Source organism: Peromyscus leucopus, chromosome 3, assembly GCF_004664715.2.
Source record: "Peromyscus leucopus breed LL Stock chromosome 3, UCI_PerLeu_2.1, whole genome shotgun sequence".
NCBI lineage: Eukaryota > Metazoa > Chordata > Mammalia > Rodentia > Cricetidae > Peromyscus > Peromyscus leucopus.
Genome location: NC_051065.1, coordinates 51,270,358 through 51,286,997, shown reverse-complemented (window position 1 = coordinate 51,286,997; position 16,640 = coordinate 51,270,358). Strand labels below are relative to the sequence as shown.

At 37.8% G+C, this 16,640-nt stretch overlaps 1 protein-coding gene across 10 annotated transcripts in view; it reads right to left on the bottom strand.

The window, feature by feature from the left end:
* The window catches only part of Dgki (diacylglycerol kinase iota), a 471,870-nt gene that overhangs the window by 48,034 nt on the left and 407,196 nt on the right, over positions 1-16,640 (bottom strand). For all 10 annotated transcript variants that reach the window (XM_028866082.2, XM_028866077.2, XM_037203652.1 and 7 more), the window contains one exon: positions 10,022-10,047. In XM_028866082.2, the coding sequence (XP_028721915.1) occupies positions 10,022-10,047 (26 nt within the window). The remainder of the gene's footprint in view (positions 1-10,021; positions 10,048-16,640) is intronic.

Here is a 16,640-nt window from a genome sequence, read left to right as displayed (position 1 = left end):
CCCTGTAAACTTTATCAAGTTAATGGTTAACAGGAATCTTGATACAAACACAAGCTTTTAAAAGTTAACCTCACTGCAGTATGCCAGGAAAAAAAAATGTAGAAAACGTAATTTTAAAATCACAACACATGAAATGAAGTGTCGTCATTAATGACATAAAATGCCTAGAAATATGCTGAACAGAAGATGATGAAACTATAAAATACTATTGATACCCAATTAAATGTAAAGAGATACAACTAGGAACCGAAGGCTTTTTGCCATAAAGACATTACTCTTCTCCATGCTGTTTAATAAACTCATGTGATATTCATGAAAAAAAATTGAAGATTTATTTGTATTTGTACGTGTGATTTGTGTGCAGGTGACTGTGAAAGCCAGAAGAAGATGCTGGATCTCCTGGGGCTGAAGTTGCATGCAGTGTGATCCAGGTGATGTGGAGGCTGGGATCCTAGCTCAGGTCCTCTGAAAGAGCAGCACTCACTCTTAACTACTGAGCCAAGCCATCTCTCCAGACTATTCATGACATTCTAATACAGAATATGACAAACTGCTTTTAAATTTTATATAAACAGAAAAGGCTACTATGACTAAGTCACTCTGAACAAATCTGTAAGTTTATCCTCTCTCAGGCTTTAGGATCTTTAACAGTGTCAGAACAATTAAAATAGTGTGTTTTTGGTATAAGAACAGTTGTGCTGGGGTTGGAGGGATGACTCAGCAGTTAAGAGTGCTGAGGACCCAGGTTCAGTTCCCAGCACCCACCTGGCAACTCACAAGTGTCTAACTCCAGTTCCACAGGATCAGACATCCTCTGTTGTCCTCTGACAGGCACTGGGCTCCCATGTAGTGTGCATAAATACATGAAGACAAAATACTCATGTAAATAATATAAATAAGCCTTATAAAAAGTAACAGACATATTGCTCAATAAAACAAATGAGAAAATCTATTACAACATTGGCATTTATTTCCTGTGATTAACCAACAGCTATCTAATTAGACTTAAAATCTATGAAATAGGAAAAAATCTATGCCTGGTACTGTAAACTTAGCCAATTACCTGGGGCTGGTGAGATCATGGACCCTATTACTGCTATGTTCTCAAACAAGTATAATATCTAAATTTATTCTTTTTTTAAAGATTTATTTATTTTTATTATGTATACAGTGTTCTGCCTGCATGTGTGCTTGCATGCCGGAAGAAGGCACCAGATCTCATTACAGATGGTTGTGAACTACCATGTGGTTGCTGGGAATTGAACTCAGGACCTCTGGAAGAGCAGCCAATGCTCTTAACCTCTGAGCCATCTCTCCAGCCCCTCTAAATGCATTCTTAATACTTATCTTAATACCCACAGTTGAGTTTAGCTCTCATTCATCACCAAAGAAACTTCTCTTTGCAACTGATGGAGATCATTCCAAAAAATGCACAACTGGTCAAAATGCATAGAACTATGCATAGACTATGGAGTACTCAACCCCATTGATCTATCCACATCTCAATCCCTAAAGCTAAGGAAATATCACAGAAAGGACAGAAAGATTGTAAGAACTAGAGGACTAGGCTATTGTGAGATGCGATGTCGCCTGCACCCACAAAAATCTCAATGATACAGTCTCCTAAGACCCACACAATGACAGCACTCACTGATGTGCCAACATGGATGGGGGAACTCTACAAAGCCCCACTCCTAGGTGAAGACAATTAGTGATTAGTGAAGGCAATTAGTAGATGCTGAGAGATTCAGTCTTCTACAAGGATGAGTCACTTGATGGGCTATCTCACCCTAAGCAGTCAGCTGTAAACACATACAAGTAAATAGACTCAGCAGGTTGTATTTATATTATATGTGTATGTATATACATATATACAATGTGTGTATTTATACACACAGATACACACATATATAACAACAATTAAAGAAAGAAGAGGTTATAAATTTGAGAGGGAGTGGGAAGGAACAGGGAGGATTTGGGGGAGAAGGAGGGATGAAAATGATGTAAATATAGTACACATGCATGAAATAACCAACAAAATGAAAAAAAAAATTTATGATAGTAATAATAATTTCTCTGTGACCAGCTGAAAAAGTATTCTATGATAACTGAGCCCTTTGATTATAATGTATATATATATACATTATATAATATATATAATGTATATAACTTTTTGTTCATATAATTTTATGTCATCTTACCAATCCTATATTTATGTGGGTTGGTTTATAATTTCATCTTTGAATTCTCCATAGTTTTTATTTTAGAGATGTATTTAAACTGTATGTGTGCTTATAATTTTGCTATGTAAATTAATCTATATCTAATAAAAATCATTCTACTTTTAAAAAGCAGGTAAGAAAATGTAAATTAAAATAAAAATTGAAAAAAGACAAACAAAAAGACAGAACAGACTTTATAAAACAGTGAAGAAAGTAGATAATAAATGAAATAGGTGGTCTAACCCATGAACCCCTCCCCAATAGGCTACCCACGCTCCAGTAAAGGGATATGAACACACTGACGGCACTAAGTGGACCCCATGGACTTTAAAGTGAATACATGAATGTCTGAGAGAGAAACTGTGGTAGGGCACTGGAGGAATTGGAGAAGAGTGGGTTTGATCAAAACACATTATATGCTTATATTAATTCTCAAGCAATAAAATAAAGCAAAAATGCATCTTTATTTCTTACCAAACCACAAAATCAATAAAGAATGCAGCTATGTTTTTTCTTATTTTAGAATGTAATAAGGATTTCAACTTTGTGTTACACAAGTCTTTAAAACATCCCAAAGACATCAACTACAGGAAAATACTAATAATTTGAAATATTTTAAAATAATAAACATCTGTCTATTGGACGAAACCCAAAGGAACTTTCAAATGTAACCCACAAGCTGAAGAAAATTTATAACAGAGAGAAGGAAAAATGTATCCATAGCATACAAAAATATGTTTTTGGAATCATTAAAATACAGAATACCCAAAGGGAGAGCAGTTGGGCCAATAACAAAATAAAGCATTTCATAGATGAATAAACACAAGTGGCCTATAAATACATGAAAAGATGTTCCACAAATGTGTAAATACTGAACACAAATGTGTTCTATCACAAGCTACAAGGTCACACTACCATCAGACTGGCAGCTATTTTTTAATCCACTAACGTCAAGGATCAGCTGGGTTGAGCAATGGAGAATCTTCTCCACTGCAGCTGAGAGTGAATGTTTGAAGGACCACTTACACTATTTACCGGAAAAGCTGGAGATGTGTACAGCCTACCACCCAACTAAGGCACTGGCATGGAGAGGCTTAAATATTAGAGTAATTCTCACACAAGGACACCAGAAGAAGTCGTAGAAAAAGACATCCATAGTGGTAGTATTTTTTCAAACTAAAACTCTTGTAGTGTGTTTAAGCATTTATCATTCCAATTTTAGTATGTATGTGCTGCCAAAACGAGCACCTGTATAAGCATTTATCAATGGCAGATTATACTTACAAATTGCTATGTGTTCATATGATAGAACATTATAACACGTGACAAATGAGCAAGATAAATATGACACTCATCAAAGGTAAATCACAAAAGTGTATACAATCTGATTCAACTTATAAAACCCATGACTGGAAGATTATAGAGCCCTGGGGGGTAATCTATCCCTACTGTCTTGTTAAGTGGTCATGTCTTCTACATATTTATGTTTGTACTCACAGATTCAGCTGCTCTCAACTTTGCTGAGAGAAGTTTCTTCTTGCAGTTGGTAGTGGTATATAGAGTCAAGCTGCTGAGTATGAGTGACCATGAGTGGTCAGCTGTGGATGGATCATCTCTATCAACCTTCTTCCTTCTTTCTAAGCCTCAGGAGACATTTTGGAAGAAGGGGCAGAAAGAGTGTAAGAGCTGGAGGATGGGAAAGAGAACTTGGAAATGTAGTGTTCTGGAGACCACACAGAGGCTGCATATAATAGCTCATAGCAGCTGTGGTTACCTACACAAAGCCTGCACAAAATCCAGCCAATAAACATACTATCCTTGATAGGAGAGGGGCTCCAGGAACCCCACCTTTAGCTTTTAGCAGAGAAGCTGTCCTCAGTTGATGGCATCCTCTAAGGGAGGGAGAACATGGCTGCTGTTGTATTGTCCATAGCTCACTGGATGGTCACATACCCACACACCCACGGCCAGCACTAATTAACTGCACTCATAATTATTAATTATATTAATAACAATATAAAGGAAGAGGACATGAAGTTGGGAGGGGAATAGTGGAGAGTACTAAGAAGTGGGTAGTGGTGAGTGGGTATGCTCAAAACACATTATATAAGGGCACAGAACATTTCAAAGAGCAAATAAAATATTTTTAAAAATGCAAAGGTTCAAACCAAATCACAGAAAAATATACAGCCTGATTGATTTTGTGAAGATTTAAAATGGGCAAAACTGCATTACACATGTATGTATATACAATTACACATAAATTCACATGTGGGGTACGCATATATGTAGTAAAATAAAAAAGCAACGATATGACTGACAAAGAGGAAAATAGAATTACTCTGAAAGGTTGGGGAAGTCAATATAGTCAACAAGGCAGATAACCTGAAGCTCTCAAGTTATACATGTTTCATTTTTTGATCTGGGAAATGGCTCACAATGGTTGCTTTAGTTATTATTTGAAGTAAGCGGCTAGATTTTATATATGTTAACTATTTTAGTATATAAACATATGTTTATATTCATGTTAGAAAAAGGATCAAGCCCAGTAGCACAGTCCTGGCATCCTAGTTGCTCAGCAGGCCGAGACAGAAGGACTGTAGTTTCATGCCTACCTGGACGAATAGAGTCAGTTCAAGGCCAACTTGGGCAAAATAGGATGTAAAAACAGGGCAGGGAATACAGTTTGTGGTGGGGGTACTTGCCTAGAACACATAGAGGCCCTGTGTTCATTCACAGTACCACACATACAAAGAAAAGAGAAATGAGTTATGGATTCATGAGATGGTTTAGCAGGTAGAGACACCCATGGTCCAGCCTGACAACCTGAGTTTAACCCCTGAAACCCACAAAGTAGAAGAAAAGAAATGACTCCTTCCTGCAAGTTGTTCTCTGGCCTCCACGTGTGCCTTGCAGCATGCAGATATGCACACATGCATACACGCACACATACACAAATAATAAATGTAAAATTAAAAACAAAAATCAAAACCCAGAAAAATGTGTTAACAAGGGATAGAGTTTAATATCTCAAAGAGTTTTGTACCATACAACAATGTGTGTTATTGGCAATACTATGAAGTACAGTCAACTCCAAGCCTGGCCCACAAATCTGATACTGACGACCACGGTCACTACATTTTACAGATTGGTCACTGCCATTCTTGTCTGCTGTTTACTGTAGCAGCACAAAAGTGATCATAGGGGCTGGTGCTCTCTCTCTCTCTCTCTCTCTCTCTCTCTCTCTCTCTCTCTCTCTCTCTCTCTCTCTGTGTGTGTGTGTGTGTGTGTGTGTGTGTGTGTGTGTGTGTGTAACAGGGGTGGCCACTCAGATGCTATTGTGGAATCAAGTAGCTTATTGGTGTTCTTTTAAGAATCTAGTGGTGCTTTTTATGGTGTACCACTTTTTTTTTCTTCTTTTGTGAATCCTCTGTTCAGGTCCCAGGTCCATTTTTGAATGAGTAATTTCTTTCTTTTAAAAATTCTCTGATACACTTTTTAGTTCTTTATATATTCTGAATATTAATCCTCTGTCAGATGTATAGCTGGCAAAGATTCTCCCCTCTTCCGTACCAGGACAGACATGCATTGGAAAGTGCCCTTCAGTATGCTCACACAGGTAGTGGCTTAAAGAACAGCATTCTAAGAGGCTTGGAAAATCAACATGTGCAACCTCCGTGTGGCCTCCAGAAAAATCAACATGCGAAAAAGGACCCAAGAGCTTAGGACTTGAGAAGCTGCCTGGACTGGAGGAGGTGACGCCGGCAGCAACTGAAATGATGAAGTGTGAGGCACTAAATGGAGAGGAAACTCAGAGGACAGGACCATCAATCACTGCCAGGCTTATCTTCTGACGGACTGGGACTCCAGCTTCCAGATGTTGCATTAAAATGTAATGCTCCCCCTGGGATTCACATGGCAGGCTTCCCTGAAGCAGCGGTTTCACTCAGCTAACTAATTATGAGAAAATGTGACATCGGTATTTCACTTTTTCTACAGGGACAAATCATTCCCAGCAGGAGGGAGAAGTTGTTATTTTTTATTCAGTTTTCTTTTGTCATTAAAAAGAAATTACTTACACAGCAGTAAATAAACTCTTGTTAGGGGGAAGGGACTTTCCTCCCTTCTCAATAACTCTGTCAATTTACCTTAATGCTGACAATCATTTCTTTGTTTTCCCAAAAATGTGGTGAAGTTAAAGAAAAAAAAAAGGATATTTTGGACATTGAATCTGGGTTTAAATTAACTCTCCCACTTAGTGGCTATGTGATATTAAGCCAGTTATTTAAAGACTTGTGTCCCCAGCCATAAAGTTAGGATGATGCATGCCCTGTAGGCTGTTAACTATTAATAATGAAATGGGATAATGCAGTTAAAGTGTGTTAGCACAGTTCTGAGTAAGTGTGAAATACATTTTATCTTCTATTCTCTAAGACCCTGATACTGTGTTATGAACATAAAAATAATGTATGTGTCATCTATGCTTGGTGTTGGCAATCTTACATGACCACTCATCTAATCCCAACCTCTTCTTTACTTGAAGACTACAAGTCAGATTATGTTTTAACATTTTGTTCTTCCTTGGTCTGATATAAAAATATAGGTTTCCCGTGAAAAGTTAATGTTTATAGATAAAGTTAAAAGAAGCAGATTTCTCTCTGATGATCACTATATTTTTAAACTTTTCTTGTGTTTTGTTGTTGTTGTTTATTTATTTGTTTTGACCAAAAAAAATCATTAAATTTTCTGTGCTGGCCCCCAAATTGTAACTTTCCTGCCTCTGCCTCCAGAGTAGCTGGGGTTGTGTACCTATGCCAACACGCTTAATCTCCATGCTATGTGGAGCAAACATCAGCCGATCTACATTTCCTCTCACACTGCCTGCATGGAGGAACATCACAACATGGTGTTTGGGCGTCTGTAACAAACTGAAAGGTCATTTCTGCAGAAGATGCATAGAGCAGATACAAAGAGCCCCAGTGCACAGACAAGCAGACCAAAGAGGAGAGAAGTAGCTGCACCCACATGGTCTCTGAAGGGCACCTAGAAGGATGGGAAATAGCAGAGCTAGGGGACTTTCTAAGTTAGATTTCTCCAAGAATGAATTCTGTTTCAGAAATAGCTGAAGGGAGCAGCTGTTGCTGAAGGAAGTGGGATTACTGGTGGACAGGGAACAAAAGAGAACAGTGAGAGGCACAGGCTTTTATATTCTGGTTTCACAATCCATTTGCCAATGTGCCTCCATTCTTTTAGAATAAATTGGGAAAACCTGATTCACCTCTCTTACAGATGCATTGCAGTGTCATTCCAGCAGACAAATGTTATGCAAGAGGGGTGGTGTGACACTGAAGATGTTTTATGATGGCCACAGTAAATAGTAATTCCTAAAATGTATAAAGGTAAGAAAACATACAGTGTGGACTAGATAGAAAATCACAGTAACAAAGAAACACATGAAAATATTTCCCTAAGGATGCACAGACTAGTAAATAATGAATAATTTGACAGCATAGGTAAATCAGCACGCATGCTTAAACTATTTTTACAAGTTGCAGGAGACAAAGAAGCATAAATATATAATGCATTTTTGAATTCACCAAAATACAATACTCATCAAACTTGCATAGTAGTTCCTCAACTAATCACATTTAATAGTTATTAAAATACTAAGAGCAAGTTATTTGGGCAGGGATCACCTTTCAGATCTTCAAAGGACCCTGACATATGCCAAGAGATCTCCTCTAAACCCTTAAAAAGTCCTAGTGGATTGCAGAACTTTAATTTAGAATTCCCTACCCCTTGTGAATAGAGAATGTACTCTTATGGATAGGAAGACAAAAGCAACCAGAGGTTACTAAGGGTAAAAATAGTTCAAAATAAAGGCAAACACACATTTCTCATTTCTCATTTGGACATGGAAGCTGAAGGACTTATAAATATACAATCAAAATCCTATTCATACCAGCAACAATCAGCAAAATAGCATGTGATAATGGTTTACCATTAGGTGGCTGATTACCTAATTCACACTTAATGGGCCTCGAACATAATTTTTCCTACAATTCTTCAGAGAATGTGATACAACTTTGTTCCAATATTAGGACAGATTTTTATAATGTAGCAGCAGGAGAGATGGCCTAAAACTCCCTCTCCATTTCCTTAATTCATTCACTCAATAAATACATTTTTAATGTTTGCTTTTTGTTGGACACTATATCAAAAGAAATTCAGTCTCAAAAGTCAGCTAAGGAAAGTATCAGACTAGTGTGTTCCACTTAGGAAAACACATGTCACTATAAGTGGACCAGAAAGCTTTCACAAAAGATGAGAAAACGGTGAGCAGAAACAATCTATATGACAAGAAGGAAGAGTCATTCCCCTCTAGGGAATAGCAAGAATGAAATCAGGAGATGCAATAAACAGATAAAAATTTTAAAAAGGGTGGGAGAGACCGAAACGAGATACCGAGTCACATGCCTGGAGTAAGGCCTATTGACAGGGAAATGGGAAAAGAGGGGCTAAGACAATGAGCAGTAGGGGACAATGGAGATCCCATCCTTAGCGCCTACTAGACCTTGTTTTAAAATGCAGTATTAAAAAGCTAACCACAATTTTTGATCTGTTGCAAAGTGTCCATGCTATATGTGAAAGGAGCTACATACACTCAGGAAACTGAACAGCGGTGATCTACAGGTATGGTGATATTTTATTTGTACTGAAATGTAATTTTAATTTTATGTTAATAAATAAAGTTGCCCTGGGGTCAGAGCTATTAGAGCCATAGCAAGAGCGTGATGGTTAGAAGAGCTAGGTAGATTTCTGTGTGTTCAGGGATACAGCCAGTATTGGAGACATATGCCTTTAAGACCTGGAGGGCGGTACTTATAGGCAGTGATGAGGCAGTCATGTGGTTGGGTTTAGAACCAATGAGAAGGCAGAACAGAAAGACTATTTAAACACAGACAAACAGGAAGTAGCTCTCTCGGGGAAGCTAGGAGCACTGCAGAAGGTAAGATTTTATCTCTGAGCTCTGACCTCTCGGCTTTCTCTCTTTTACATTGGCTCTCTGTTTTTTATTTTAAAAAGACGATTGGATACATCTACATACAGGTGTGGGTTATGTTGATGGGATAATCTCAAAAGTCCAAGAAAGACATCAACAAGCCCTCAGCTAAACCTGAATACCAATATTTGTGAAGCATCATCCTATGATATGATGAACCCATTACAGCCACCTGACGAACAATTTTGAGTGACTGTAGGAATAAGTGATCAAAGGTTAGAGATGACATAATTAGATGTTTTGTCCTTTGAGTGATGCAGCTGTCTCTTAGATAGAATAATTCACCCTGACTGAGTAACAGCTTGCTTACTTGCCGAGCAGCTCCATTTCAGATTTAAGGCACTCTGCCAATGTTTGGAAGGGACTTGGGAGGTAGCTCCTATAACACCTCCTCATTGTAGAGGTGAAAATCAGACTCACAGAAAATACATGCTTACATAAAAAATTATATGACCATTATGATGGTTGGACGGAATCAGGCAGAAGACATTAAATGTCATAATGCCTGTCAACCAAAATGGTTACAAAAGATTTGAAAATAATACCAACTATCAAACTCGGCTTCTGTGGATCATGTTTTTAAAAGTGTTTAACATGTCACATTAAAAAAAAAAAAAACTACAGGATCAACATCTTAGAGAGACTTTCTTAATAATTTTCTGCTCTGACAGTGAAGTATAAGGACCAGGGATAAATTCTGAGTGCATAATTTAGTATAAAAATGACATATTCTTACCATGATCTTCTGAAGAGACTGGTGACCTAAAAAAGATAATATAAACATGGTAAATATTTTATAAACAATGATAACAATTAGTATAAATAATTTTACAGAAATTATATAGTGAAAATTCAGTTAAGGCGGGGCTGGAAAGATGGTTCGGTGGTTAAGAGCACTTGCTATTCCTGCAGAAGACCCAGGTTTGGTTCCCGGCATCTGCATGGTAGCTCACAGCCATCCTTAAACCTAGTTCCAGGTGATCTGACACCTTATGGCCTCCATGACTACCAAGCACACACATGGTACACATACATACATGCAGGCAAAACACTCAAACACATAAAATAAAAAATAATTTTAAAAATCCTAAGAAAAAGTCAGTTAAGGAGAAACTGAGTTTAGCAGGTAATACAATTAATGTACTTGTTAAAAGGCATATTCTAGTTAATACAACATCCATATTGTCTGGATTGGTTGAGTAATATTATGGGTTACTATAATGTCAGCAGCTTGGCATGGTGTCACAGGGCTACAATAAATTTAATTAAGTCTGAACTTATCTAGAAAGAATGAGAATGTATTGAAATGTTATCAAACATTTAAAATAAATGCCGGGAACACAAACATGAGCTAAATTTTATGCATAAAGGAATGTGCTTGGATATTTTTAAAATGGAACAGAAGTAAAAATGAATGTACCATTATCATTAGTTTTTGTTTCCAAACTCTGTATGAGCTTAAGACAGATCTTCTGTGTGATGGCCTAATATCACCAAATCTATGAGAATCAGAATGAGACAAAAAACTGTTGGAGCCTCACAAATTTAATTAACCAATAACTTTTATATATCACCTGTAAGTTTAGCTTCAATTATAATAGTTTTCAAATGGAACATCATGTCAACCATAAAAATACTTCCTCCTCAGTTGACACCCAAGTGAGATATCTTGACAAGGAACAATACCATCTTGAATATGAAGTATTGACTGATGAGCAACACATGTTGTAGAATTCTTGGAAGCTAGAAGGTAAAAGGAAGAAACCCCATGCTTCCTCTAGATATGCTGCATCCTTTTCTCTTAAAAGCTGGTCCATCACAGTCATTAGGGTGGCAACCCATGACAAGTGAAGATACTAGCAAATGTAGCTACGTAATCTATCATTGATATTCCTGAGACACGAGAGAGAAACATTGAAGGGAGTACACATTCAAAGATGTACTAATTGTTGAAGCAGTGTTAAACAGCTTGAGGATGCAACTGCTTCCCTGGATCTACTGATGAGCAACATGGCTTTTGATTATGTGAATACACACAATGGTTGCATGCATGGTAGTAATGGGGAAAAAAATGTAAACATCCATTAGTGCAAAGTGCTCACCCACTTCAGGCTCATGAGCCTTTCCAAGTAGAATTCTGCACATGAAAGAGAGAGTCCCAAGACTTGATGGGAAAAAATTGAGTGTCCAAGGGGCAAATAAACTAGATGAATGATGAGCAGAAATTGACAAATTACTAACCCAAGAAACAGTTAAGCCTCCCCTGTTGGAATTGATTTATGTGCCTCTTAAAGTTTCCAGATTTTGTGCTGTCCACACACTGGTCTTTGTAGGTAATTGCCTCCTGGCAATGCAGAAACACATCATAGTTAGAAAAAGCAGGATATTGCTTCACAGTTGTTGAATTGAATGGATTTCAGTACCACCAGGCTGGTATTCAGAATCAGATACATTTAGGAGAACTGTCGGCTTCTGAGCTATCTAGGAGAAAGGGAGCCTTGGAATGAGCACCCTCAAAGCCAAAAGATGCCCAAGACATCCAGCAATAGGGATACCCATATCTGTTTTAGCAGGGAAAAATAAGTGGTGAATGTGTTGAATAGAAGGTAAAATGGAATTCAAAGGTGATTCTAAAGAGCATAGATTGGAAATAGCATAGCCTAATGAAGTTGCCGGAGGCATGAAAAGTGAGTCGGTAACAAAGAAACATCTTCACTTCTGATTTTTTTTTAATGAAAAGTAAAGCAAAAACATATTTATAATTAATTTCTGATAGAGACTTAGAACAAAGAGAAACCCATGCCCAGGGCCTCCTGCAAGTCTCAGGTGGGAGCTCCAGCGTCTTTTCTCTCTTTCTGCAAAGCACTTAATACTAAATCTGAAAAAGTCCAGATGGCTCCACGAGAGTCCCATGGGGATGCATTCCGAAGTATGTCCAGGCAGCGAGGACGAACTATCTGTTTCAGAGTGTTTTGCAAGGATTAGTCATGTTGAATTTCTGCGGCTGAATGTCTCCCACACTCCTGGCCGTGTGGAATTTGAAGACATATGGAGTATTTCAACCCTCACTCAGCCTTTCACCTTTCACTGCACAGCATCGCTAGATTACACTACTGAGACAAGCACATCATCCATTTAGGCTGGGACTGGGCATGCGAAGTTTCACAGAACTCGGCTCAAGAGGGAAGAAATATCCACAATGAGCAGTATAAGCAGTTATTTTTAAACTAGAGGTTGAATCCCAGGGATGGATCATCTTTCTGATAGCTGAGCCTGACAGCTGAGGCACACAGGAAAGCTCTCCACTTACTCCCCGACATGTCTGAGCGACATAGGCCTCAACTTGTTCCAATTCCCTTCCATGTATGCAATCTTAGATCTAGAAGCTGCCTTCACAACATGAACTATTACTAACATTTACTAACTCAACGATGTAGAGTCTCTCTCTATATCTTCCTAATCACTAATCCTTACTATAATCTACAGAATATATATGTTTTTGTTATGCTTTATTGAGTGCTTGGCACTATTTACATTCTTATTTCATTCAAATTCAGGAAATTGAAAAAAAAATAAGAGCAAAACCAAAATAATCCAAAGACTACACTCAAAATTTATTATTCTGTTTTATCAAACATAAATTGTTATCATTCATACTCGAGTCTTTTAATTCATATTGATTTAATGAGTGAATCAAGGCCCCAAATGTTTGTCTTACATGAAGACATGGAGAAACAAAGGACAATATCAGAAAATTCATAATCCAGTGAAGAATAAAAAACCCTGCTCATAACATAGTGACATAACATAGAAAAATAAATGCTTATACCATAGTGAAAAGTGTCACAATAAAGAAACATGCAGGAAGTAAAAGGTTAACAATGCAGAAAGATCAATCATGTCCCCAAGAATAAAACAAACTCAAAAGGTCAAAACCATCTTGCCCCAGCTTTACGGGATTAATAAGAGCTCATTAATAAGTAAGTGAGAGAAAAATTCTCGACAGAAGCAATAGGTACATAAAACAGCCAGAACTGAAATTTCATAGACATTATCAGAAACATAAATAACTCAGTACTGCTGAAATGCAAAGGGATGATAAAACCCATGACTGGGGGAGCTGGGGCCATTCCATATGGAACCTATAAATCTATTTTCAACTGTCTGGAATTTACTTTCTAAAATAAATACCAAAAACATGTTTGAAAGTCACATGCTCTGGTTTCCATTTTTGAATGATCCAGAGAGAACAGAGAGAAGATAAACTCTGGGGTCCCTGTCAAGCTTCCGTGTCAAGAAGGAAGAATAAAAACGTCTGTTTCTCGATTCTCTTTGAAACCCATGAAAAATAACGAGGAGGCTGGAAACCAGTAAAAACACCTTTCAATAATCTAAATGTTTATAAGCTAAACCACCGAATATGAACAAGAGTCACCAAATATCGTAAAAGCTGGTCTACATTTCAGGAAAACAGTCATGATTTTAAAACGCTATAAAGACACATCTATTTCATATACCACAAAGACAGGGCAGAAAGCCCTCCTCTGAACTGAGATGTCCAGCTCTTAAGACCTTGGATCAAACCCCAGAGGACAGTCCTCACCAAAAAGCATCTGAAAATGAACAACCTGAACTCAACCCTCCTGCAATTATCTATCCCAAGCAAGAAGTTCTGGGAAGAACTTATCCAGTGAAAATATCACAAATAATCAAAAAGCCACCATAGATCCACCAAAAGAAAAAAAAAAAAAAGAAAAGTCAGCCCAACATACTAAAAAGATGAGGACGTGAAGTTATGATGGTTACTCAATCTGCATGATATTCGAAAATGGAAAAAATGAACAGAGTGGTGAGTCAGGAGGGAACCAGAGCCTGTGAGAATTACAGAAAGGAATGTAATGGCCAGGAAATCCATGGGGGCAGAAGAGCGCACAGGCTGGCCTGGCCTTCAACTGGCCTCCCCTTTAACCAGTGCATGACAGAGAGAGAGGAGCCTACCTGATGTCACAGTAAAGAGAAAAGCAGTATAAGAGGGAAATAATTTTAAATGTCAGGACATGAAACACTTTTAAAAGTGTTCCACCATTTTTCTGTGTACCTGGTCTTCCTATTTTGAGCACATTGTTGCCTGCTTGCCAACCTTGACCAGATGTCCTCCCTATGCTAATTCCCTCCCAGGTTCCACCCTCCTGAATGCTTAAGGGAAGTTCCTTGTCTGTGTATCCTGCATATTGGGCGTTAACAGCTTAGATGCAAGATTGTAAACATCAGTAGCGAACTTCTGCCCTCTGGGGTTCTCCCATTGTGCTGTAAGCCTGTATTTAAGGTTTCCTCCCTCTTTCAATAAACGGCATTCGGCATTCTGCTGTGGCGAATGACTCGCTGTTTCTTGTCTCTATTTTTCTCTATTTTTTAACCCACAGCCCCTCTCTCAGACATGGTGAACGGGTGGCGGTAGCATGGACATTACCACAACATTTCTGATAATTTTTATTTTAGTTTATATTTAAGTTAGTGCAGACATACGGATCCCAGAACAAAAGATGTTTGGATACTTAAAGCAATTTTTTAAAAAGTAAACATGCATTGAAGGCAGCTTTAGGCAATATCTCTAGATGTCTTAGGGGCTGAATTTATTCTCTAGAGAGAGGGCTTTCTACAGAAAAGTGTAACTACAGAATTGATAGAAGAAAGTGGAGAAGGTGCAATACAGAGAAAGGCATGCCATGTTCATGGCAATACAAGTTGAGCTACTTACTAAATAAAGTACCAAAGTCATCTTTACAGAGATTGTAAACACTGTCCTAAAATTAATATAGAATCAAAAAGGGCCTCAGGGAAGCAGCACAATCTTGATCTAAATGAACAAAGCTGGAGGCACCACACACACCACCTGACTCTAAAATACACACTACTCTCCCCTTGACATGGCTGCATACCCAAGACCAGAGCAATAGCAATCCCAACAGACATGCTAGAACGGAAAGGGAAAACCTTCAGGGTGCCCCACCCCAAAATAAAGAACCACAGGCAATGAATAACTGCCTAGAGAAAGAGAATTAAGCCTCTCCCATGGATGAGCCCCCTAACTGGTTATCTAACAACGTGGCCAGTCCTGAAACCATATAAGCACAAACAACAAATACAAACAAGTTGTATTTGTGTATTTATTCATATATACACATGTAATAATAGTAATAAAAAAAGAAGCTATCAATTTAACATAGAGGGAAGGGACCCAGGAGGTGCTGGAAGAAAGGGGTAAGGTTAAGTGATATAATTCTACTTTAAATGTATAAAAATAAATTGAAAGAGAAAAAATGCATTACAAAGATATAGTAAGCAAAACAGCATGTAATCTCTATATAAACAGATGCACAAACCCAGAAATGGAATAGATTAAGAATAAAGATCATCAGTAAAGACACATAGTTCACACCACTGAATTGCTACAAAGGCACCAAGGATACCCAATGAGAAAATGTCAGTCTTCAGTAAGTGACTCTGGGAAAACTAGAAATCTGCATGTAAAAGAGTGAAATTAGATTATTTCTTTATAGATGAGTCAACACAATTTCCCATAAATGTACAACTAGTGTGTGCTTAGTTAAAAATGTATTTTAAAAGACCAACACTAATGGGTTAAAGACATAACTGTAAGGCCCCCAAATCACAAAGTTACTACAAAAAGTATTAATAAAAAGTGTTCTGATAGCAGCATGTACAACATTTTCTAAATAGAACCTTAAAAGCAATAGAAACAAAAGCAAAGCCAGACAAATGGAATTCTACCTCACAGAAAACATTCTGCATATCAAAGGAAACAATCAACAGACAGCAGATAACATACAGAATGTGAGGAAGTATTTGCAGACTATCTGATAAAAGAATAAAATCAGGTTGGGGATTTAGTTGCGTGGTAGAGCGCTTGCTTGCCTAGCAAACGCAAGGCCCTGGGTTCGATCCTCAGCTCAAAAAAAAAAAAAAAAGGAATAAAATTTGCAATATGTAGTGAAAAATTATAGCAAAAAAAATCAATCAAGAAAAAAAATCATAATCGACATTTCTCAAAAGACACAAATGACACCCCCCCTCAAGAAAAGTAAAAAAAAACTGCTCAGAATCATGTCAACAGGAAAATGGAAGGCCAAAGTCATGAGGTCTTATTCCTGTTAGGGTGTCCACGGTCATCAAAACATGAAAATAGTAATAATGACGGCAAGAATGGAGGGAAAGAATACTTGCAGGCTGGTGACTGGAATATCAATTCATAAGTCCATAACCCACATCTAGGGAAGTTATCAAGCTGTGAAAGGGTCATTCAAACCCCAAAGGGATTGGGACTCACAGATTGA